Source organism: Lepidochelys olivacea (assembly GCF_965140295.1).
Source record: "Lepidochelys olivacea isolate rLepOli2 genome assembly, chromosome: 3".
Classification (NCBI taxonomy): Eukaryota; Metazoa; Chordata; order Testudines; family Cheloniidae; genus Lepidochelys; species Lepidochelys olivacea.
Window position 1 is genome coordinate 45,718,785 of NC_140413.1, and position 24,342 is coordinate 45,743,126.

Consider the following 24,342-nt stretch of genomic DNA (forward strand, 5'->3'; position numbering starts at 1 on the left):
GAACCCCTGGATTAGAACAGTGGATGAAAAGGGTTTAAGGTGTTGCTTGTTTCCATGCAATACTCAGCTGTGCATTCTCTCCTGCAACTAGGAGCCTAAGTCAGGTCAGCCATTTCTCAAAAAAACACACATGCCAGTCACCCTAACCTCCAGCCCATTGTAGCTACTAGGTCTCTAAGATCCTTGTTTTCAAATCCCACTTCTGCCTGCTTTGGGGCAAGGACTTGAAGTTGGGTCTCCCACAACCCAGGGGAGTGCCCTGACCACCAGGATACAGTGTCCATCTCTCTCTCTGACCCAGTGAAAATTTATTGATACAGAGTGGAACAACTTCAACAGGGAGATCAAGATTAAGCCCATAATACCCAGGGGCTAGGATACTGGAGAACTGGATTCTAGTCCCTGCTCCAAAAAAGGTCACCCACATCCCAGGAGAATGTCTTGATCACTGGTTCTTACTACCCATGCCCATTCCCAGTTAGGTTGTTCATGGGTGTGTTTTGGGAAGATGATCTGAATATATAGGCAGGGAAGATGTAGTTTGAGAATCCCCCTAGGGCTTAGGTGTTATCCAGCAATGGGCACCTAGAGGACTTTGCCAGCAGAAATTTAGGGCACCTCCAGCATTAGGCAGCAGCTTTTGGGGAGGTTTAAAGGTGTTAAATTCCTCTAGGGATCTAGCCCATAGTCTATCAACAAGATTTGTCTCTTGTACAGCTACAAAGTTAGTCCTTGGAATAGCAAGAGGAGCTAGCAGCCCCCTCCCCAAAGTCCTTGTTTTTTCATTTTATTTACATGGTATATTTAGCTGCCCTCCTGTATATGCAGAGGAAACAGTGTAGCAAAGTAATCAGTCAGATCTAACCCTCTTGAAAAGATCACCAGCAAAGAAATAAAACCAACCCCTTTATGTTCCCTGTCCTCATTAAAGAGGTCATTGGCAGACTGGAACTTATTGAAATTAGCCAAGGCTCAAGTGTAGTTGCTGAAAGGATACTGAGTGCACTTTGGGCTTGTCTAAATGGCTTTACACCCATTAATGATACATCCATTAATGATTCTTGTCAGGCCCAGGGAAATCTCCTCTTGTAGCAAGTGCTCTCCAGTGTCGGGTCACAGCATAACCTGTGCACCTTCCTTAGGGTTCCCAGAAATAGTCCAAACAACCTGAGTAGGAATAGCCCTTGCAGGGTTAGTTTATTACAAAGGAAAGCTCCAGCATCTCTCCCCACACTCATGTCCAGGTGTCGCACTGGCATATCTCATTATGCCTCCCCTCAGCTTTCAGCCCCCTCTGGCTTCAACTCTCCCACTCAGAATCAGCAGGCATCTCCCTTGGCTGCTCTTCGACTGCAGCACTCTCAGGCCATGGTCCTCTGGTTCAGGAAGCTCAGCAGGCTTTGCCCTCTGCTGCTTCCTGCCCAGTCCTTCCTCCTTCCAGGGAGGGGCTGCATAGCTTTCTGCAGGTTTTCTCAGGGCAACTCTCTTCTGTACCTTCTGTTTCTCCTGTGTTCAGACAGCCCTCATCTGCCCCAGGTGCCCTCTTAAGCTTAATTGGAGATCAACTGACCAGACACACGTGCACTGGCTTCTTCCCTCTTCAAGGGATGTTGGTGACACTAATACTTCAGAGGCCAGCAGCCATCACATCTCTCCCTCCACCCACCATCTCTTCAAAATGGACTAGCAGTGGGGAACTGAGCTCATTGGGAAACAGTAACATCCTCCCCTTGCCCACCTTGGCAAGGTGAGGAGTCAAGGATGATATGCAGCATGGCTGGCTGTTCCTCCAGTCACTCATCTCCCCTTCGAGTTGCCTCATAATGGGCTGGAAATGTGGTAAAAGAAGAGCATAAACATCTGCCAGCTCCCTTTGCTACTCAATCATGTGTTGTATTTAATTAGTTTGGCATATTTGCAAACAAAACATTTAAAATGAGAGTTTAACCCAAATTTTGAAAACTTCAGAGATTCAAATGGTTTTTCCTTTCTGCTTATAAAATACGAATTACTGTAGAGTTCTGAACTCAGCATATTTCCTTGCGTATGGGAAGTACTTCATGCAGCAGAAAAGGTATTAAAAGCTTTCAAGGTCATTGGGAGCACCAGTGTGATCAAAATCCAACCGCCATGAAATACTAATGGAGGTAGCGTGGTCCAGCGGGTAGGAAAATGGAGAGGGAATCAGGGATCGGGCACACCCACTTTTCTAAAGCACTTCAAGAGGTACAGCTGTGCATACTAACCTACATGTGTTATTAATAAATGAGCTCCAACAGAAAGCAATGAGTGTTTTATTTCAAGTAAATGTATCTTCCAATTACAAAAGTATTTAACAAGTTACCCTAGTCTACAATACATTGTAATCTAGTTATAGCTATCGCAGTGACATTTTTAAAGTGTTATGTTTCTGCATGCTAGCATTTAACATGTCTTGCTAAAAACTTTCAAAATCCAGTTTCACAGACTAAAGCCAAGAAGAGCCCATTATCATCTAATCTGACTTCCTGTATAGCTCAGGTCATTAAATGTTTGAGTTATGTGAAGTTTACAGCTATATTGAGCATGGCTGAGCTACTATACTGTTGGTGCAGTGATTTTTAGTAACCACATAGTGATTAGATGTTGAATATTTTCTTCACCTGTGCAACGTGCTTGTCATCTGCTGGTGATTTCCTCTGGCTACCAGGCTGCAAGAATTTCTTAATTGTGGGGATGTTGCTTATTCTTCCTTTAAAAGCCTAAAAGAAGAAGCAGTAAAAAGCCTTTCAGATTAAGGAAATGACATTCAACTTCATAGATTAAAATTCACAATGTATTTAACAAAAAATTTGCATGAGCAAAAAAACACACAAAACAAAACAATTGGTAGCTATTTGTGGCCAGATTTCCAGAAGAGGTCAGTACTAGAGCTGGCCAGAGGATGAGCGTACATTTTTGTGGCGACTTTCAAGGTTTCAAAATTTGTTTTGTTCCAGATTGTAACCTTTCTAAGGTGTTCACACAAATGAAATTGTGTTAATGTCTGTTTTCAATTTGGGGAGCAACAGCATGTGACAGCATGGTGATTTGGGCACCAGCCTAGGACCTAGAAGACCCAGGTTCAAGTCCTTGCTCTGCTTTGAGTTGGTCAGAGCAACTTGAACCTGGGTCTTCCACACCCCAGGCCAGTGCATGAGAGTGTCTCCCTCTAAAAAACCGTCTTCATCAAAATTGAAACGTCTCTCTTAAGCATTTTGGCTTCAATGCAGGGGTTTTTTTTGCTGAAAATGTCCTGAGCAGCTCGACTCTTTCCACAGCATCTACCACTGAGAATAATGAGAGCTCAAGTGCTGCAGTGGCTCCAAGGGCTTAAACATCAATACTTTACATTGGGCAACAGAGTCTGAATATAAGTGTATGTTCCTTGGTGAGATCAGGTGATTCAGTTACCTGTAACTGCGGGAATGGGGAGAGTATATCAGGCTTGCACTCTTCTGCCATTAAAATGGCCTCAAGCAGATGGACATCCGCCCAGCTAAATTGGTTACCAACAAGAAACTGTTGGCTATGCTCCTTTAAAACCTATGGAAGATGAGAAAACAGAGAGGTCTTAGGGGTACAAATGGGAAATAGCTTACTTACTTGGTTAAATATGGATTTGTCAGGACTAGTCCAAGCAAGAGGTCTGAGGTGACAAGTAGAGGATTGTGGGCAATCAGAATGCAAAGTCATTTAATTCAAATTGGGTCCACGATTCAGTGTATAACCTCTCCTAGGTCAGGATAACTGCAGGACTTCAGTCCCCAAGAAGGAGATTCATGGCAATGGTGCAAACAGAAGGGGATTATTTGTAGAAGTGGTTAAGAAATAGCCTGATTTTGTAGATTTCCAAAAAAACATTTGATAGTGTAGCTAGAGAACCACCATAGTAAATAGTATGAATCTATGGAGTCTCCAACAAAATCATCAAAATTATTTAAAACTTGCATGTTAGGGGGCTTATTCCTTCACCCACTTACTTCCCTGGTCCTTCTCGCATGAACAGAGAGCAACAATACCTGAAGTCCGAAGGTGCAAACAATTCGATGTTTATTGGGGTGAACTTCCAGCAAGCTTAAATACAAGTTCCTTTTTTCCTTATTTTCGAATCCCAACTTACTTCCTGTTTGCCCCTAATTTATATAGTAATATTCTTAGCTATACCTTAACCAATCATTCTACTAAAATTTAACTAACCAATCCTAACATGGATTAGCTAACCAATTATATCCCACCACCTTAGTTTACACCCAGCAAAATTAGTTTACACCCAGCAAAATTAATTATACAGCAGACAGAAGCAATCACAGAACCAGACAGAGACCATGCCAATAAACAATAGCAAAGTGGGAACTATAATGACAAAACAATACAGAAGTGAGGATTTCACAACTACATCTGTAAAGACATAAGAGTTTCCCAGCTGTGTCTATTGATAAGTGAGTTCTTACCAGACAGAAAACTATCAACCTCAATTTCCTTTTACAGCTTCTAGGCACTTCCCTTTCTCTGGAGGTGATAGGCACTATAAGGACAGGATTAAATTCCTAACAGCCCAATAGCACCTTATTTCAATGTGACTAGTTTGGAATGTGAGGATGTGACCATTCACTTCCCAGCTTATGGCTGCCTCTGTCGCTTAGCCAAAGGCCATAGCCTAAGAACAGGGCCTCAGACTGTCACAGTAAGAGAAGGCCCTTACACTGGCAGACAGTGATTTTGATTCTTTCTTTTATACCTCTAACTAGCCAAGTGATAGGAATACACCTAAATTCTTAGAGTATAGGCCTTTACAGACAGGCCTGAATATCTATATCCTAACATTGCATCAAAACACTCAGTGTGAAGCAAAGATAAACCAGGAGCTAACAGACTGGTTTAATGTTAACATTGCTCTCAGACAAAGTAATACCTTGTCCCTCATCTTGTTTGGAGTTGCTATTGAATTTAAGTGACAGATTGTCACAGTATGGAAATGAGCACTGCATGGATAAATGGCAAGCTTGGAGATTTAGACTTTGCAGATGACATCTGTCTTCTAAATAAGACAGCTGAAGATAGACAGCCAAAGACAGATGGTCTTGCAAGTTCTGCCAAGCAAACAGGTCTTATTACTAAATCAAAGATGGAAGTTATGAAAATTAATTTACCTACAATGATTTTCTGTACTTGGAAGGTGAAGCCTTAAAAACAGTCAATAAGTTGACTAATCTAGACAGTATCACTCCCAGTACTGGTGACTGTGTTTGAAATAGAATCCAGAATAGGTTAAGCAATTGCTATATTTCAAAGTCTCAAGTCCAATGTGGTTAACAAAACAAACTTAAGATCTTCAAAAGCAACATCCTAAGCATCCTCCACATGGAGAAGAGTCCATCCAATGCAAACTGAACATCGTTCAGTGCAGATGTATGTGTAACATATTCATAGTAAAATGGACTAAAAATAAGTAACGAAGAGATCCTAGAATGGGCACAACTAGCTACAACGATACAAGCAGAAAGGAAGAAGAGCTTGACTTATTTGGGAAACCTTGCCCAAAAGGAGGTTACCTAAACAAGCACTATTTGGCAACTCCAGGCAAGAGTGAGAGAGGCCAAGCTAGAGACACACTCCGTAGCATTATAATAGCTGAAGTGGCATTATTACATCTCAATAAAAAAGACCTGGAAAAGTGAACCCAGGACAGGGATGATTGGTGCTGTTTGACTTCGAACGTATGCAGCTGATGGTGCAGGAAGAATGATGAGGATGGTGATGACTGAATTTCTTGCATATTGTAAACACTGATTCTGCTTGTGCAAATCTGAGGTTCTGCTGAGGAGACATCAGGTGAAGCTGCATAATTGAGGTTTTGCATTCTTACTGACAAATCCACCCTTGGGCATTTCTGTTTTACATGTGACACTTCCTGTACAACTCTCTTCCAGTCAGCTCTCCATGAACTCCTGCTGTGTGCATATTTTTTACAGTGCTCAAAGATTTTAGAAAAGGCTGCATATTTGTCTACAGCTCAAGAGTGAATAAAGAGATAGAACTCATGTACCAAATCATGAAAAATGTATTCAAATTTCCTCATTACTCCCAAGGTGACTTCAATGGGAATTTTAGTAACCATGACTAGGGCCCTACCAAATTCACAGTCCATTTTGGTAAATTTCAGTCATAGGATTTTTTAAATCTGAATTTTCACGGTGTTGTAACTCTGGAGGTCCTGACCAAAAAGGGATTGTGGGGGGTGACACAAGGCCATTGTAGGGGGCTCACGGTATTGTCACCCTTACTTCTGAGCTGCTGCTGGCGGCAGTGGTGCTGCCTTCAGAGATGGGCAGCTGGAGAGTGGCGGCTGCTGGCTGGGAGCCCAGCTCTGAAGGCAGCTTCACTGCCAGCAGCAGCGCAGAAGCAAGGGTGGAATAGTATGGTATTGCCACCCTTACTTCTGCCCTGCTGCTGGAGGTGGGTCTGACCCAGCCCATGCAAGGGAAGAGGAAGTCCTGTCCCTCTACAACCTGGCTGGGGCTAGCAGCTGGTGCCTGGCACATGGTAAGAGCCCCCAGCCAGGACGCCTCCAGCCCTGCTCCTCTCCAGCACTTGGAGGTCAAAGGGGCCTCGGGGGCATGTGTGTGTTGGGGGGAGACCACAGCACCCTAAGTGGTCACCCACCCGTAATGCTGGCCCTGCCCCCCCCAAAATGATGATCCCCATACCATGCCACCCTCGCTTCTCTGCTCCTGCTGGTGGGAGCGCTGCCTTCAAAGCTGGATGCCCAGCCAGCAGCCACTGCCCTCTGGCCACCCAGCTCTGAAGGCAGTGCAGAAGTAAGGGTGGGAATATCACGACCCCCCTACAATAGCCAGATTTCATGAGGGAGACAAGATTTCACGGTCCGTGAAACATTTTTCACGGCCATGAATTTGGTAGGGCCCTAACCATGACAAAGGGACCCTCAATCTTAGCTGGAGCCACTAGGAGCTATTACAATACAAATAAATAACAGTTTTGCCTGAGTAAAGATTGTAGGATTAGCTATTAACACTTCTGAATCACAACTATATTTAATTCAGAACAGCAGAAACACTTGAACTTCTTGGAAAAATATACCCTGATATATGCTCTCAGGACTGTATCCCAGCCATTGATGTGCATGCATATACCACTATGGTGCTAGTGAAGAGTTGGTATCACTGTGTTACCATGGTCTAAACTACTTTAGAAGAGCTGGATTCTGCCATCCCTGCTCACAGTGAATTGCATCCTACTCTGTGAGTGGTCCTACTGAGGTCAATGGGGGCTCTCCGTGCCAGAATCAGCACCAGGTTGTTTGGTGGCCCCCATTCTATGAGGTTTCCCCGAGCAGTCCTGCAGTCCTACAACTCCACCTGCCCTGAGGACATTTCCTCCTGTGCAAGGGAAATTTCAGCAAACACCATTGTACAAACTGTTCTTCTCTATGATCTGTCATGTCTGAACTGTTGCCTCACTGTTACTTACCTTTTCATAGACTGGGAAGTATCTGGTTGTGGCCCTCTCGATGATTAAAGCAAAATTCTTCTCCTTTGCCTCAGGTGGTTGGAAAGGGAGAAACATGATCATTCCCATCAGATCTGTTGTTCCTTCCACGTACATATCAATCCTGAAACAAATGGTTTTTATTTTCCGTTTAGAGGTGTCCATTGATTTCTGAACACTTGACTTTTTGTCCAGTCAGCTTGTTATTTTATTGTAGTGCAATGGCAGCAGTACTCAGGAGGCTAACTCAGCCACTGCACTACAACAAAATTGATTTGACCTCTTGATCTTTACCTGTGCTATTAGTAATACTTTAGACTAGAGGTTCTCAGTCTTCATTAATATGAGATCCATGCTGTCATAAATATAAAGGGAAGGGTAAACCCCTTTAAAATCCCTCCTGGCCAGGGGAAAGCTCCTCTCACCTGTAAAGGGTTAAGAAGCTAAAGGTAACCTCGCTGGCACCTGACCACAATGACCAATGAGGAGACAAGATACTTTCAAAAGCTGGGAGGAGGGAGAGAAACAAAGGGTCTGTGTGTCTGTCTATATTCTGTCTTTGCTGGGGATAGACCAGGAATGGAGTCTTAGAACTTTTAGTAAGTAATCTAGCTAGGTACGTGTTAGATTATGATTTCTTTAAATGGCTGAGAAAAGAATTGCACTGAATAGAATAACTATTTCTGTCTGTGTATCTTTTTTGTAACTTAAGGTTTTGCCTAGAGGGATTCTCTGTGTTTTGAATCTAATTACCCTGTAAGGTATCTACCATCCTGATTTTACAGAGGGGATTTCTTTACTTCTATTTACTCCTATTTCTATTAAAAGTCTTCTTGTAAGAAAACTGAATGCTTTTTCATTGTTCTCAGATCCAAGGGTTTGGGTCTGTGGTCACCTATGCAAATTGGTGAGGCTTTTTACCAAACCTTGTCCAGAAAGTGGGGTGCAAGGTTTTGGGAAGTATTTGGGGGGAAAGACGTTTCCAAACAGCTCTTTCCCAGTAACCAGTATTTGTTTGGTGGTGGTAGCGGCCAATCCAAGGACAAAGGGTGGAATATTTTGTACCTTGGGGAAGTTTTGACCTAAGCTGGTAAAGATAAGCTTAGGAGTTTTTCATGCAGGTCCCCACATCTGTACCCTAGCGTTCAGAGTGGGGAAGGAACCTTGACACATGCTATGAAAGAGAGATTGTCCCAGTGGCAAGAACAGCAATAGTTCACATGAAGAGTAATATTAGGAACATATCTCTGTATTTTTAGTTGTGCTATTCAAAAGCTGTTTACATTTTGAAATTCCAAAAAAAAAAAAAAAGCAGGAAAACCAGCTACAACCACAGCTACACTGCTGATCAGAAAAACTTTTTGAATTTTGACAATAAATGGAAATTTTGGAAGAGGTTTTCACCCTTTGTTTTCCCTCTTTCAACAAGCTCCAATTTGTAGCAGATTTTTTTTTTCTTTTTTAGTAGCAGGAAACACAGAGGCACCAGCAAGATATATACGTATATAACCAGCAAGAGCTCTACAGAACATTTTGAGAACCAGCACCTTTGGTTTTTGACAACAATAATGCTGAACAGGTAGCAAATGGTGGAATCTAGATTTACATGATCAGTCCTATTCTAGTCAAGGGTAGAATATAGGCTTCAGAATTGTTAATTTGTTGGTAATGATGCTGAAAGAATCGGAGCTGAAAATGAGTTCACAGGGCAGGGGAGGATTGGGGCGAAGGCTTTCCTGGTAAAATGAACACATTTATTTGTATATAATTGATACCACAAACATTGAACCCCATAAAAGGATTCCCACTGAGTTAATTTTCAGGAGAAAGCTTAATATGTTCTTAATATGTTCTCTCAACACTGATGTTTTTGTTATGACTTCGTTAGGAGGGGTGGACAAGGAAAATTTCATTGCTCACATGTTAAGCTATAGCACAGCAGTTCTCAAACGGTGGGTACTCAAATGGTGGGTACCCCAAAGTGGGTCACGACCCAATTTTAATGGGGTCGCCAGGGCTAGCTTAGACTTGCTGGGGCCTGGGGCCGAAGCCAAAGCCCAAGGGCTTCAGCCATGGGCAGTGGGGCTCAGCTTACAAGCTCCCAGCCTGGGGCTGAAGCCCTTGGACTTCAGCCCCCCACCCACGGCAATGGGGCTTGGGATTTGGCCCCCCGCACCCAGGACAGTGGGGCTCAGGCAGGCTCAGGCTTCGGCCCCACCTCCTGGGGTTGTGTAGTCATTTTTGTTGTCAGAAGGGGGTCACAGTGCAATGAAGTTTGAGAACCCCTGCTAATGCTGTGAAACTAGAATTCTTATATACGATGAAGTCCTTGTCTAAGCAACAGAGTATCCAAAAATTGTTTTGCTTTAGGAGATTGTAGAGTGCATATGTACAAACAACAATCTATGGTAATTTTTAAAGTGAACAGAAGTTTTCAGTTGAAACTGGCTGTTTTTAAATTGGGCCAACAGGCACAAACACACCCCAGGCTTCCTCCAAAGATTAAGTTCTCTGAACCGTTATCATTAAATAGGAAAGAAATTAAAGTAAATACCAAGGCATATGAGGCCTTTATTATTATCCCATTAAGGATTGGAAGTTGCCTCAGGAACTTAAGATGCTTCTGGTCTCTATATAAATTAAGAAACTCTGTGGAGAGCCTTAACAGTATCATCAATTTGTTCGTGTTCATCAACAGTCATAGGGAACAAGTATTTAATCATGAGCTCTTCAATTTAGCAGAGAAAGGTATAACATGATCCAATGGCTGGAAGTTGAAGCTAGACAAATTCTTACTGGAAATAAGGTGTAAATATTTTAACAGTGAGAGTAAGTAACCATTGGAACAATTTACCAAGGTCGTGGTGAACTCTCCATCACTGGCACTTTTAAAATCAAGATTGGATGTTTTTCCAAAGGATGTGCTCTAGGAATTATTTGGGAGGTTCTGTGGCCTGTGATATACAGGAGGTCAGAAAAGATCACAATAGTCTCTTCTGGCCTTGGAATGTATGAATCTACCAGGTACATAATGACCATGAATCAAAACTCTGGGTTTGAGACATCAATGGTGTTTGGACAGGTTTATCATTTTAATATATATGCGGGGGAGAAGGGGGTTAAATTTCTAAGCAGTATTCTTCTTTATCTACTTCAGGCAAATGTTCAAATAAAGGAAGTGTATATTAATAAGGGTCGTGTTACAGTACAGTGCTCTCTCCCTCAGGTCCTTCCCATAGAGGTTGTGTTTCCCTGCTATGTAGCTGAGAATGGCTCTGGTCTGCACCATCTTCATCCCATCAATTTCCACCATGGGCACTTGTTGAAACAGCAGGGCTCCATCTTTGGAAAGGAAAAGAAGTTAAGTCACTCAGTTCTCAAACTGTTGTATCATTGCCTGGATCTGAGAGAAAACGCCTTATAATTTACATGGACATTTCCAGTTATGTTAGAGAGATCCTAAGCTTCTATTGCCAGAGTGAAGGAATATGCAGTACACCTCTCACGCAGGCCATATCACATTAGAGAAGTGGTCTCATGAACAAAACTCCCCTTCCACTGACAATCCAGATTAAGCCAAACAGAAGAAAGTTGTTCTTAAAATATGACTGTCCAGACCGTGGCTCTCAACCTATTTACCAATGTGGGTTGCCTGTGCAGCTCTCTCTGTGTTATGTGGGCCGCATCAACAATCCATTATACACACACACACCCTGTACATCTACAAAAAAAATAAGGTTTACTATTTGTAAAATGACAGCAATACCATGCAAATCAATATAGTACCTTTCTTTTCAACACTGGCAAATATCTACCAAGAGCATTTTGAATTAGCAAAATAAGTCAAAACATCAAACTGTTAAAATTAATTAATTTACTGAAAGGGTGGCATGGCATGATATATTGTTACCCTCACTTCCGCTCCGCTGCTGGCAGCATAGCTGGGCTGAGCGCCTGGAGAGCATGGCTGTGGAGCCTGTCTGCAAAGATGGGGAGCCCTACCTGGTGCAGGGCACCCCCCACCCAGGGGCTGCCCCTACAGCCAGGGAGTGCTCCCCCATCATCCAGAGCCCCCAAACACTGGATGACCATCCAGAGACTGTGCCCCAGACACCTAGAGTCTGTCCCCCATGCAGTGGCTGCACCCCCCTCCCTGAAGCCCTAGCCCCCTGCACTCCCTCCCAGCGCCCCTGCCCCACCCTCCCTGTGGCCCTAGCCCCCTGCATCCCCCCTCTCAGCACCTCCTGTCTACCATCTCACCTGCATGTAGTTCAGCTTGGCAGCCCACCCTGCCCCTGCAGTTCTAGTGCCAGGGAGCCTGCTCCAGCCAGGGTCACCGGACTCACAATCCTACTAGGGTAGGAGGGGGGAGCTGACACCTGGGCCTGGTCTCGCACCACCCCATTTTTGCACCCCCGGGGCAGGTGCCCCTCCTGCCCCACCCTAGTTATGGCACTGAGGATGTCACACGGGCCACAGCTGTGTACTGATTGGGCCGCAAGTGGCCCACAGGTTGTGAACCACTGGTCTAGACACAAACTTGCACCAGTTTAAAAACTACATCTTTAAGGGTATGTCTACACTACAAAATTATGTCTAATTTATAGAAGTCAATTTTTAGGAAGCAATTTTATACAGCCGATTGTGTGTTGTCCCCACTAAGTGCATTAAGTTGGCGGAGTAAGTTCACACTACCGAGGCTAGCATCGACTTTCGGAGCGTTGCACTGTGGGTAGCTATCCCACAGTTTCTGCAGTCTCCGCTGCCCATAGGAATTAAGCTCCTAATGCCTGATGGGGCAAAAACATTGTCGCAGGTGGTTTTGGGTACATGTCGTCAGTCGCCCCTCCCTCCATGAAAGCAACGGCAGACAATCGTTTCGCGCCTTTTTTCCGTGCGGGCGCCACGCTGCTTTCAGCAGACGGTGCAGTAGAACTGCTAACCGTCATCATCCACCGCTTCCACTGCCACTCTGCTCTCCTGGTGGTCTCGCATGGCCGCTTCCGCTGCAACTCTGCTCGGCTGCTCTTGTCTCGCCATAACACGGCAAGCATGCAGCCCACTCAGCTGTTGTGTCCTGGCAGCAGACGGTGCAGTCGGTCTGCAAAACTGGTCATCCAACCACTGTTTCCCCTGCAACTCTGCTCTCCTGCAGACGCCATACCATGGCAAGCATGGAGCCTGCTCAGATCACCGCAGCAGTAATGAGCATTGTAAACACCTCGCTCATTATCATGCAGTGTATGCAGAAACAGACCTACAAAAGCAGGTGAGGAGGCGATGGCAGCGCGGTGATGAGAGTGATGAGGACATGGACATAGACTTCTCCCAAAGCACGGGCCCCAGCAATTTGGCCATCCTGGTGGCAATGGGGCAGGCTCATGCCATGGAATGCCAATTCTGGGCCCATGAAACAAGCACAGACTGGTGGGACCGCATAGGGTTGCGAGTCTGGAATGATTCCCAGTGGCTGCGAAACTTTCGCATGCGTAAGGGCACTTTCGTGGAACTTTGTGACTTGGTATTCTTGCACTTTAGGGCAGGGGAAAGCAAGATGAGAGCAACCCTCACAGTTCACAAGAAAGTGGCGATAGCCCTCTGGAAGCTTGCAACGCCAGACAGCTGCTACTGGTCAGTGGGGGAATCAATTTGGAGTGGGCAAATCTACTGTGGGGGCCGCTGTGATTCAAGTAGCCAGCGCAATCACTGAGCTGCTGCTATCAAGGGTAGTGACTCTGGGAAACATACAGGTCACACTAGATGGCTTTGCTGCAATGGGATTCCCTAACTGTGGTGGGGCGATAGAAGGAACGCATATCCCTGTCTTGGGACCGGAGCACCAAGGCAACCAGTACATAAACCGAAAGGGGTACTTTTCAGTGGTGCTGCAAGCACTGGTGGATCACAAGGGACATTTCCCCAACATCAGCATGGGATGGCTGGGAAAGGTACATGACGCTCTCATCTTCAGGAATTCTGGTCCGTATGAACAGCTGCAGCAAGGGACTTACTTTCCATACCCGAAAATAACCATTGGGGATGTTGAAATGCCTATAGTTATCCTTGGGAACCCAGCCTACCCTCAATGCCATGGCTCATGAAGCCGTACACAGGCACCCTGGACAGTAGTCAGGAGCTGTTCAACTATAGGCTGAGCAAGTGCAGAATGGCGGTAGAATGTGCATTTGGACGTTTAAAAGCTCGCTGGCGCAGTTTACTGACTTGGTTAGACCTCAGCGAAACCAATATTCCCATTGTTATTACCGCTTGCTGTGTGCTCCGCAATATCTGTGATAGTAAGGGGGAGACATTTATGGCAGGGTGGGAAGTTGAGGCAAATCGCCTGGCCACTGATAACGCGCAGCCAGACACCAGGGCAGTTAGAAGAGCACAGCAGGGCGTGCTGCGCATCAGAGAAGCTTTGAAAACCAGTTTCATGGCTGACCAGGCTACATTGTGACAGTTCTGTTTGTTTCTCCTTGATGAAAACCCGCTCGCTTGGTTCACTGTACTTCCCTGTAAGCCAACCACCCTCCCCTCCCTCCTTCGATCACCGCTTGCAGAGGCAATAAAGTCATTGTTATTTCAAATTCATGCATTCTTTATTAATTCATCACACAAATAGGGGGGATAACTGCCAATGTGGCCCGGGAGGGGTGAGGGAGGAAGAGAGGAGGGAAGGACAAGGCCACGATGCACTTCAAAACTTATTGAATGCGAGCCTTCTGCTGCTTCGGCAATCCTCTGGGGTGGACTGGTTGGGTGCCTGAAGGGGCCCCCCCACCACATTCTTGGGCGTCTGGGTGAGGAGGCTATGGACTTGGGGAGGAGGGTGGTTGGTTACACAGGGGCTGCAGTGGCGGTCTGTGCCTTTCCTGCACCTCAACTATACGCCGGAGCATATCAGTTTGATCCTCCAGTAGCCTCAGCATTGCACCCTGCCTCCTTTCATCATGCTGCTGCCACCTTTCCTCTTGATCCCGCCACTTGTCCTTGCGTTCATTTTGTGCTTTCCTGGACTCTGCCATTGTCTGCCTCCATGCATTCTGCTGGGCTCTTTCAGTTTGGGTGGACTACATGAGCTCAGAGAATATTTCATCACTAGTGCGTTTTTTTCGCCTTCTTGTCTGCACTAGCCTCTGGGATGGAGATGCTAGTGGCAGCGTTGAAACATCTGCAGCTGATAGATAAAGAACGGATGTTGCTTGAATGCCAGCAAACACTGGGACCACATGCTGCCATGCTTTCTTATGCAATGATTCCAGACTATGTGCTACTGGCCTGCCGTGATAAAGTGTCCTACCATGGAGGATGCAATAAGGCTGCCCTCCCCAGAAACCTTTTGCAAAGGCTTTGGGAGTACCTCCAGGACAGCTTCATGGAGATGTCCCTGGAGGATTTCTGCTCCATCCCCAGAGACGTTAACAGACTTTTCCAGTAGCTGTAGTGGCCGCAAAATCATCCCAAGTCTTCAGAACAAAGTAATCATTAAACACACTTGCTTTTAAAGCATGTATTATATTTACAAAGGTACACTCACCAGAGGTGCCTTCTCCGCCTTCAAGGTCCGGGAGCCCGGGTTGGGAGGGTACTGTCACCAGGGTGATAAACAGTTCCTGGCTGTCGGGGAGAACGGTTTCTCCGCTTGTCTGCTGTGCGCTATCTCCTCCTCCTCATCTTCCTCGTCCCCAAAATTCTCATCCCTGTTGCGTGAGACTCCCTTGCAGGAGTCCACGTACAGGGGTGCGGTAGTTGTAGGGGCACCCACTAGAATTGCATGCAGCTCATCATAGAAGCGGCACGTCTGGGGCTCTGACCCCGAGCGGGTGTTTGCCTCTTGGGTTTTTTGGTAGGCTTGCCTGAGCTCCTTAAGTTTCACGCGGCACTGCTGCGGGTCCCTGTGATAGCCTCTGTCCTTCATGCCCTTGATGATTTTTTCAAATATTTTGGCATTTTGTCTTTTGGAATGGAGTTCTGATAGCATGGATTCATCTCCCCATACAGCGATCAGATCCAGTACCTCCTTTAGTGTAGTGCAGTTTGGGTTTGTTGACATTAAGTCAACAAAAATGGCTTCGTTGTGTGGATGGGTGCAGGGTTAAATCGACCTAATACTGCTAAATTCGACCTAAACTTGTAGCGTAGACCAGGGCTAAGTTAAATCAGTGCAAGTTTGTGTCTGGACTAGGCCCTAGACTCACCGTTGCGTAACTTTTCTAAGTCTTCCTTTGTTTCCACATACTCTTCTTCAAACTGGAAAACAGAAATAAAGGGGGTTGATTGCTATATTTCATGGATCATGAATGAACAATTAGTGGATATTTGCCTTTGGGTACTTTATTTAAAAAGCAGCTAATGCTACATGGAAAATGTTGAGAAACTACAAGAGACAATTCTGCCTTTATGTTTCTTGCCTTGATTTAAAAAATAAAAATAAAAGACATTTGAATGAGAATAGGATCTTTGTTGCTCCATAACTTGTTCTCTAGCAGCTTATCTCCCACAGTAACATACATCACTGCAAGTCATAAAGAAGATTTTTCACTTCAAGTGTTGAGAAGCCAAAGAGGAAAATGAATTCCTAGGAAATGACAATAATTTCAAGAAAATATTCAGCACAGAAATTAAGCCATATCATGCCACACTTTTGCTTGATGTGAATCAAGGTAGCTTTGTTGACTTCGGGAGAGCTGTGCTAATTTATACAAGTTTGAGGATCTGGACAAAAAGTATACAAAATTATCTCTAAACAAAATGTTTTTCAAAGTTATTCATATGGTGTGACTGGGTCTTTAAAGCAAGAGTAAATGAGAGACAATTGAAAATAGCAATCATTCAAAAGAAGTTGGAGAGATTCCTGACTTTGAACAGCAGCAACAATTCAAGATCTCTTCAAATTAATTTTTCTGAACAAGACGATAGCCAAGGACAGTTTCTCCTTGGAAACAGAAACCCTTGTTATTGCAAAGAATGAAATGAATACATTCTACAGGACACGAAATGCCAGTTTCACTAATATCCTTGCTGAATATTATTAGGACCGTGTAAGTAATATATAGGACAGCTGACATGCAGAATTTACATCCAGCTTCTTGTGACTCTTGTACACGTAATCACTTGTGTGTTAGGAGATTGTGCTAATAACTAGTCATTAGTCATACTGTCAAAATAGAACAGTCATTTCAACCATTGATTAATCTGATCACTTTATGAGAAATACAAACCTCAACCCCAGCTGCTGCTAACAGCCATCGGATAGATTCCATTTTACCTCTTCCTTTAGTGTAGTGCAGTTTGGGTTTTCCAGCCATGTTTTCAGATTTCTTGTTGCCTGACAAATACAGCAAAGGAAAATTATTTTAAAAGGAAGTATTTAATTTCAAGGGGGGATTTTGAATTTTACGTGCCAATGCAGTAAATATTGCTGAGTGTCTTGCAATGGACATGCACATGAGGAAGAGAGAGGTAATCATGACCTAAATATCTGTGCTTGAGTCATACAAGCCCTCTATGGGCTCAGTGGAGAAAGAGTACCCTCTGTCTGTTTATTGAATGGAAGAGCGAACTGTTTTATAGGGAATTATGGAGCTAATGTTGAACTAGCATTGTCTTATTGATCTGCTTTTTTAAAATTATGATTTATTAGGAATAAGGCAGCAGTGACAGTTTTTATGCCTCTGTGACATTTGGGGATGCAATCTAAACCAGCAAGTGGTTATACCACCGTCTGCCCTACAACCCTGGGTGCATTAAATGCTCTACTGGTGCGGTTTACAGCCCAGACACCAACAGCTAGCAGACAAGGAGGCAATCCCCTGAGCGTCGGTATACTTTGCAGATCTGATTCAGCACCCTGACCCCAGCAGCGTGCCTACCACACATCAGTCCCATAGGTTAAGTGATACCAAGTAGAAGTAATAAGGGTTAAGAGAGGGTTACAAAGAAACAAAAGTAGGAATGTGCTTCTAAGAATAAAACTTAATTTCAGCCAGTTACAATCTTTGCCTAAGCAGGTTTTTCCCTATAATCAATTTTATATATGGGGGAAAATCTGCGCTACTGTGGGCATGCAGAATTCATGTCCCCTACAGATTTCTTTGCTTCCCTGGATAAAAAATGACTTTCTGATGGGGAAGCAAAGGGAAGCCACAAGACCATTCACATGCCCCTCCACAGCAGCACAGACACGTCCTTTTGGATGCCCAGAAAGGGTGGGGGGGGGGACCCCTCCCATGAGCCTCACCCCCCCCGCACCCAGAACCTCCCCCACCAAGCCCCCGGCACCCAAACCCCAACCCTGCTGAGCCCCACCTGCATGTGGTCCTCCTACTGAGCCCCAACACCCCTGCATCCAGACCCTCCATATCCAGAACCCCCCCAAACCCTCCCACACCCAAACTTCCACGCTACCAAGTCCCACCCCCCTGCACCCAGAACCCTACACCAAGCCCTCTGCACCTGACCCCGACCCCTGCACCCAGACCACCCCCAGCTGAGTCCCCATCACTCAAACCCCCACCCTGATGAGCCACACCCCTTATGCACCTGGACCACCCTGATGAGCCCCCCCACACCCAGACCCCCACCCCACCAAGCCCCAAGCACCTGGATCCCCTGCTGAGCTCCATTCCCCCCATACGCAGACCCCCCGTTTAGTCCCAACCACCTTCACCTGTACCCCCCTGCACCCAGAACCCCCCCCAACGACCACCTATGCCCCCAGACCTCCCACTGAGCCATTCGCAGCCACCTAGAACCCTCTCACCCCACACCTGGATCTTGCCAGGCTGAGCCTGCCTGCCCACACCTGGTGCCGAGGAGCTTGGACCCCGAGGTGTTTCTGGGGCAGGCCCAGCCCTTGCGCTGTGTCAAGGTTGTGTGCAGCCTCACCATCAAGTCTGTATCCCAGGGAGGGCAGGGGGCTGCAGAGTAATCTTCCACCTCCCTGTAGCCAGTAGCCTGTGCTCCCCACTGCTGGAGCCTCCACATTTATTTATTGACAAATAAAATTTGCAGAATTTTAAAATATTGTGTGCCAAATTTTTATTTTTGGAGGGTAGAATTTTATTTATTTATTTATTTGTTTTTTGGTGCAGAATTCTTTCAGGAGTAGCAAACATGACAAGAATTGCTGACACGGTAGTGAACCACAAATGGTCCTCTGTGTTACAGCCACCCACTAGTGGAAAAATCTCTAGACTGAAGAAGAACTGTAGAGCTTAAGTATCTGCGAGATTATTTAAATACATTGAAAAAAAAATAATTTTCAACTCAGCCTTCAGCACTCACTTTGACCTTATATCCTGAGCAGATCTGTAGGTTGTACTTGGATAAACTACTTAGTCCTTCAGGCTCCAGCCAAAGGCCAATCAATCCCCTCCTGGGATCTAGGCTATCCAGTCTCAGCCACCCAACCTATAAGCCAGTACCTGATCCAACAATGTTTAAATGTGGCTTTGGGACTGGGCTGTGACTCTTTTGGTCTTGCTCTGCAACTCTGCATCTTTTTCACCAATCTGTTCTACATCTACAGCTAAAGCAAAGGCAGCTGCATACACGGTCCCCACCATTTCTATAAACACCAACTGGCAGAATACTTAGGACACCTATGCAGAGATGGCTTCACTCACACCCTGTGGTTCCCATTTGTCTCACTTCCCATTTCAGATATCACCAAGGGGCAGCACTGAGCCTACAATGCTAGTTTCAGTAGTTTCCCGTTTTGTTAACAGTGCTCATCTCACAGCAGCCTTTGCATTCTGCTAAGTCTCCTCTCCAAGGACACAAAAGAAAAGATCTAGAACCCTTGAGGATGACCAGCCTTAAGGCTGAGGGCAAACTCAACACATTGTACGCAAGGTAAATGAATTACTCCATTGTTAGAGACAAAGTTTAATTATTTATGGAACAGCTTTGCAACAATTTTTCAATCTCTTATCAGGGCTCAAAGGTTAACTCTGGTAGCGGAGAATCAGGAAAACACCAGTGAAATAGAGGCCATGAATAAAAGAGTGCATGACAATTGGGTGGTGGAGTCTTTTGCATCATTGGCTGTCCCTACCCAAGTCTCCCCATTGGATGTTTTCCTCAACAATTCCCAAATGAATGACTACTGAAATCACTAGAAATTTTGCCTGAGTAAAGACAACAGAATTTGGCTCTCTCTCCCAGCTTCTATTTTGCTTTTCATTCTGCTTTCTGTCTTTTCCTCTGCTAATACCCCTCTTTCCTGTTTCCTAACAGCCTGCCTGAAACCACAGACAGCCAATTCTTCCCTACCCCCTCTCCTAGGCCCTAGATCCTCTTGTTCTCATCCACCCTGCTCACAGGCACCCAAGGCTTCACTGAGCAGCAAACTGAAGCTACTAGAGAGCAAACTGTACTTATCAGTTGAGCTCTGCCCCTATTTGCCTCCATCTGTTCAAATTTGAACAACAAAATGCAATTAAGAGATAGAGCATTTATAGTTTGTTCATTTCAATCCCCCCTTCCCCAGGAATAGTGAAAGGGAAGTCAAATTAACACTTAAACACAAAAGCATGTTAATATCAGTTGGCTGCTCCACTCAGAACAGCTGGGGAGTGGAAAAGAAATCTAAGCTGAAAAAGAAGTGCCTGTACTTACACAAGCAGTACTTACCCAATCCAGTTTCCTGCAGGGAGAAATCAACCTGGAGACGAGTCTATTTGCAAGGGGCCTATGTCAAGGCAGCTTTGGAACACACGGGAATTATGCAAATTGTTCTGAGATTGCCCCACTCCATGATTGGTTCAGGTACGTCCAGCCTGCACATCTGATCATGGCTTATAGTAGCAAGGCAGTTAAGTGACTCTGTAGCTACATTGTGTGATGGATCCATGTTTTTAAAACATTAATAATGTAAGAGAAGTTAAACCATTGTTAAGTTGCCTCTGACTTGATAATAAGATACTAGACATAACCTTTATATTTTGAAAATCTCAGGATTTCCTATCTATTCTAATGCGATGTATTTTCTGTGTCTCAAACAGCATTGCCAGACTCTCAAGGTCCCAGATACCACTCTGATTGTTAAATATAATTCACACATACTTTTTTGTTTAACCTGATTTAGGTTCTGATCCTGCAATAAGCTCCATATAGGTGGGCCCCCATTTATACAAAGGCCATTGCACGGCCTTATTCCATCTTTCTAATCAGATGTGGTGTTCATAGTAGCTTTTATATCGTAATGCAGTATTCATTTAACAAAGCCTTATGAGGGCTGTTCTAGCAGATTGATCACATGGCATACATCCCACATTAAATCAAATCTGACTCAGTCTAGAGATGTGTGAACCAGTGAACTGGTCTCTGCTGGGACTTGGACCAACAGCGTTTGGATCCAGACCACAAAGTGCCCTAATAGGATTAAGGATAAATTACCTCTGAAGGTTTAAAATTTACAAGTGGTGATAAAACCTTAATCTCTCTTCAGATATGACTAAGAGCTAGAGCCATACTCCTCCCCAGGCCAAGGTGCACAGCTCCATGTCCCAACCCTGCATGATGCTGAGCCCCATAGAGTCAGTGGAAGTTGAGGGTGCTCAGCCCCTTGCAGGAGGCACTCTGCACCACTCAGTACCAGCTGCCAAATGAAGAGTCTAGTTTTTCATCCATGTAAATCTAGCCTTTTGCTTTCACGGCAGCCAAAATGCAGTTCAGCAGTGCACAGGTGACCCTATCTTTTCATGGAGAGTAAAACACCTGTTAGGTCAAACACCCAGAGGCAGACAAGTTAAACCTAGTGCCACTGCAGACAGTCCTAGACATGTCTGCAGAAAAGAACTATCAAAATGTAACAATGTTAAACAATTCACACAGTGCTGCAAGTTATGCAAAATAAATTGTCCTAAGGCCAGATAGCAATTTGGGCTACATGCCTGTGGGGAGTCTTCAGAGCCCAAACTGCAACTTCAAAGCACTCTCTACACAGCTATTTTTAGAGCCCGAGCATGAGTCAGTCAACCTGGGCTGGGAGGCTCACTCCCACAGGCTCCCAAATGCTGGGTAGATGTACCGTAAAAGTTCAGATGCCTGTGTCATGCCTAAACCCCAGGCCAAACCACAAAGTGGGGACAGAGGAGCAGGCACCTCCAAGACACAGGAAAAACAACTACTGGCCACCCCTCCCACCAGCAAAAAGGATCCTAGTGATGACTATTGCGGATTATTACTAAAATTAGTGAGAGAACCATTTCCCCCTTCTCCTCCCCCATCCAATTTTTATGCTATTTTATCATTTGTCTTACTTTATCCTAACACGGTGCCACAGTCCACATCTCAGGCATGTGAACTGTGAGCACTTTAATGTGTCCCAAGTAAAAAATACCATGGCATAGTAAATCTTTTGACCAATATAAAAACTGTCCAAGTGGCAACCCTAGATAACCACCTGACTCATCCGTGGGGCCCAATGCAATAGATGTGCTCAGAGTATGCCTAATGCCACACAAAACGGCAGGGTCACAAGGAGGCAGCCTCTTCCACAAGGATGTGGGGGAACCCTGGTTCAATTCCCCCCTCTACCTGATGAGGCGATGGGATTTGAACAATGGTTCTCCAGCTCTCGGGTGAGTGCACTAGCTTCTGGACTATGGGATGTTTCCTATTTAAATTGCTTTACTTTAATTAATATCTGATAATTAAATATCGATTGGATCAGAGTGAGAATCACTCTGTAGCCTAGTGGTTAGGACACTCACCTAAGAGGTGGCAGATACCTCCTCAGATCCTTTCTCCTCAGTGGGAAGAGGAGGGAACTGAACAGGGGTGAGTATCCTAACTGCTGAGGTAAAGATTAAGGGAGGAGGCTGCTTTCTTCTCCCAACCCCAAAACTATTTTGTATAGAGTTAGGCAGGCAACTAACTCTCTCTTGCAAGAGAGTTGCTAAATGGCTAAGCTGCCAGACTCCCGGTCATGGATCGCAAACAGAGATAGGACCCTCCCTCGAGCCTGGATTTAGGCACCTAACTCTATGGGAGGGGTGGGATTTAGGACACATCCATCTTATTAGCAAGCATCTCCAATTGGCTATTTTAGGCTATGTCTACACTTAAAATGCTACAGTGTAGACACTCACTGCAGCAATGGGAGAGGTTCTCCCATCACTGTCATTAATCCACCTCCCCAAGAGATGGTAGCAAGGTTGACAGAAGAATTCTGTCTACACCTGGTGCTAGGCTGGCTTTTCACACCTCTGAGTGCCATAGCTGGCTTGACCCAACTTTTCAGTTTAGACCAGCCCTTAAGCAGCTCTCTGCCTAACATGCTGGCTCTTATTTATCCATTCTTAGGCTCCTGTCTCCATAGGCACACACTTCCCTACCGAGGGGGTGCCCGACCCCCCCCACTCCACCCTTTCCCCCAAGTGCACCGCATTCCTGCTCCTCCCTCTCCCACCCAAAGCCGACCTGCATGCCAGGAAACAGCAGCAGGCAGGAGGCGCTGGGATGGAGGGGGAGGAGGCCGCCAGCGGGGGAAAGGCCCTGCAGGTGCTAATTTTTCTCCGCAGGTGCTCCAGCACTGGAGGACCCACGGAGTCAGTGCCTATGCCCGTCTCTCCCCACCCACTGTATACCAAGCCTAGACACCTAACTCAGGCTTTGTGGATCCCATTATTGTTCCAGTGGTTTTTTTAGACATCTGAGCATTGCCACACCTAAGTCCCTTTATAGAACAATGTCTTAGTGCTAGCTTAAGGAGCAAGAATCACAGAAGTGCAGGATTGGAAAGGACCTCGAGAGGTCATCTAGTTCAGTTCCCTGCATTCATGGAAGGACTATGTAATCACTAGACCATTCCTGACAGGTGTTTATCTAACTTGTTCTTAAAAGCCTCCAAAAGAAGGAAGCAAATATGTCTCATAAGGGAGTCAAAATGCCTTCTGCGGCAGTACAGCTCATGCAGCTCTCTTTGCTCAGGCCTGAAGATAAAGTCACAGTCTAGGTCCAAAACCCTTAAAGGCATTTATTTAGTGCCTAACTCCCTAAACTTTGAGGAACGGGGGACCAAATCCTTAGTGTTAAATACATATACACACTCTCCAGCAAGGTTCAAAACATACAGAATGGGCATTTATGACTTGGTTGATGTCAATGAGAGTTGAGTGCTCAGCGTCTCTGAGGATCAGGCCCTTAACTGGATGCCAAAGTGTTAAAACAGGAAGAACAAAACTCTCCTGGGTGAGTTCAAACAATGGAATTAGGAGCCTGGACTACTTCAAAGAAAAAGTTAGGTATGGGGACTACAGCTACTACATTACTGAACTCTGCAGCTACAACTAGAGGTTACGAAATCACTGCGTGCTTTGCAAGTTATGTCGTCTGACAGGCTCTTCAGCTAACAGCCAGAAGGCTGAAGACAACAGTAAACAAAGCAGCAAACTTTTTGGAGCAAAGGGTCGGTTTCAATGTCTTTCCCATTTTCGAAAAAGGTTTCAAAATTGTCAGTGTCCCATTTCGACATTTTTCAAAACAAAAGGGTGCATTTTTCAGTTTGAAACGACATTCTGTTTAGAAATCTAAGTTTACCATAAAAACAAACCAAAATGTTTCATTTCAGCTGATCCAATTTCCACAACCCAACCCAACCCCCTTTCAGATTTATGGTTCATGAAAAACAGATGTTTGACTGTGCCCCGATTTGGGACTAGAAAAGTTTTCAAACCTCAAGAATCCATATAGGTAGGGTTGCCAATTTTGGTTAGCCCAATTCCTGGAGGTTTCATCACATCACATAATCTTTCATTAAAAATTAAGCTTTAATTCCTGCAGACTCCAGAACAAACTGGG

At 45.1% G+C, this 24,342-nt stretch overlaps 1 protein-coding gene across 1 annotated transcript in view; it reads right to left on the bottom strand.

Moving 5' to 3' along the window:
- Positions 1-2,601: 2,601 nt before the first annotated feature.
- The window catches only part of LOC311518839 (uncharacterized protein), a 40,616-nt gene continuing 18,875 nt past the window's right edge, over positions 2,602-24,342 (bottom strand). Inside the window, exons 10-15 of the mRNA XM_084624910.1 lie at positions 16,755-16,861; positions 15,732-15,783; positions 10,740-10,872; positions 7,513-7,654; positions 3,433-3,564; positions 2,602-2,741 (exon numbers count right to left, since the gene is read on the bottom strand). Of these exons, the coding sequence (XP_084481036.1) occupies positions 2,619-2,741; positions 3,433-3,564; positions 7,513-7,654; positions 10,740-10,872; positions 15,732-15,783; positions 16,755-16,861 (689 nt within the window). The 3' untranslated portion in view covers positions 2,602-2,618. The remainder of the gene's footprint in view (positions 2,742-3,432; positions 3,565-7,512; positions 7,655-10,739; positions 10,873-15,731; positions 15,784-16,754; positions 16,862-24,342) is intronic.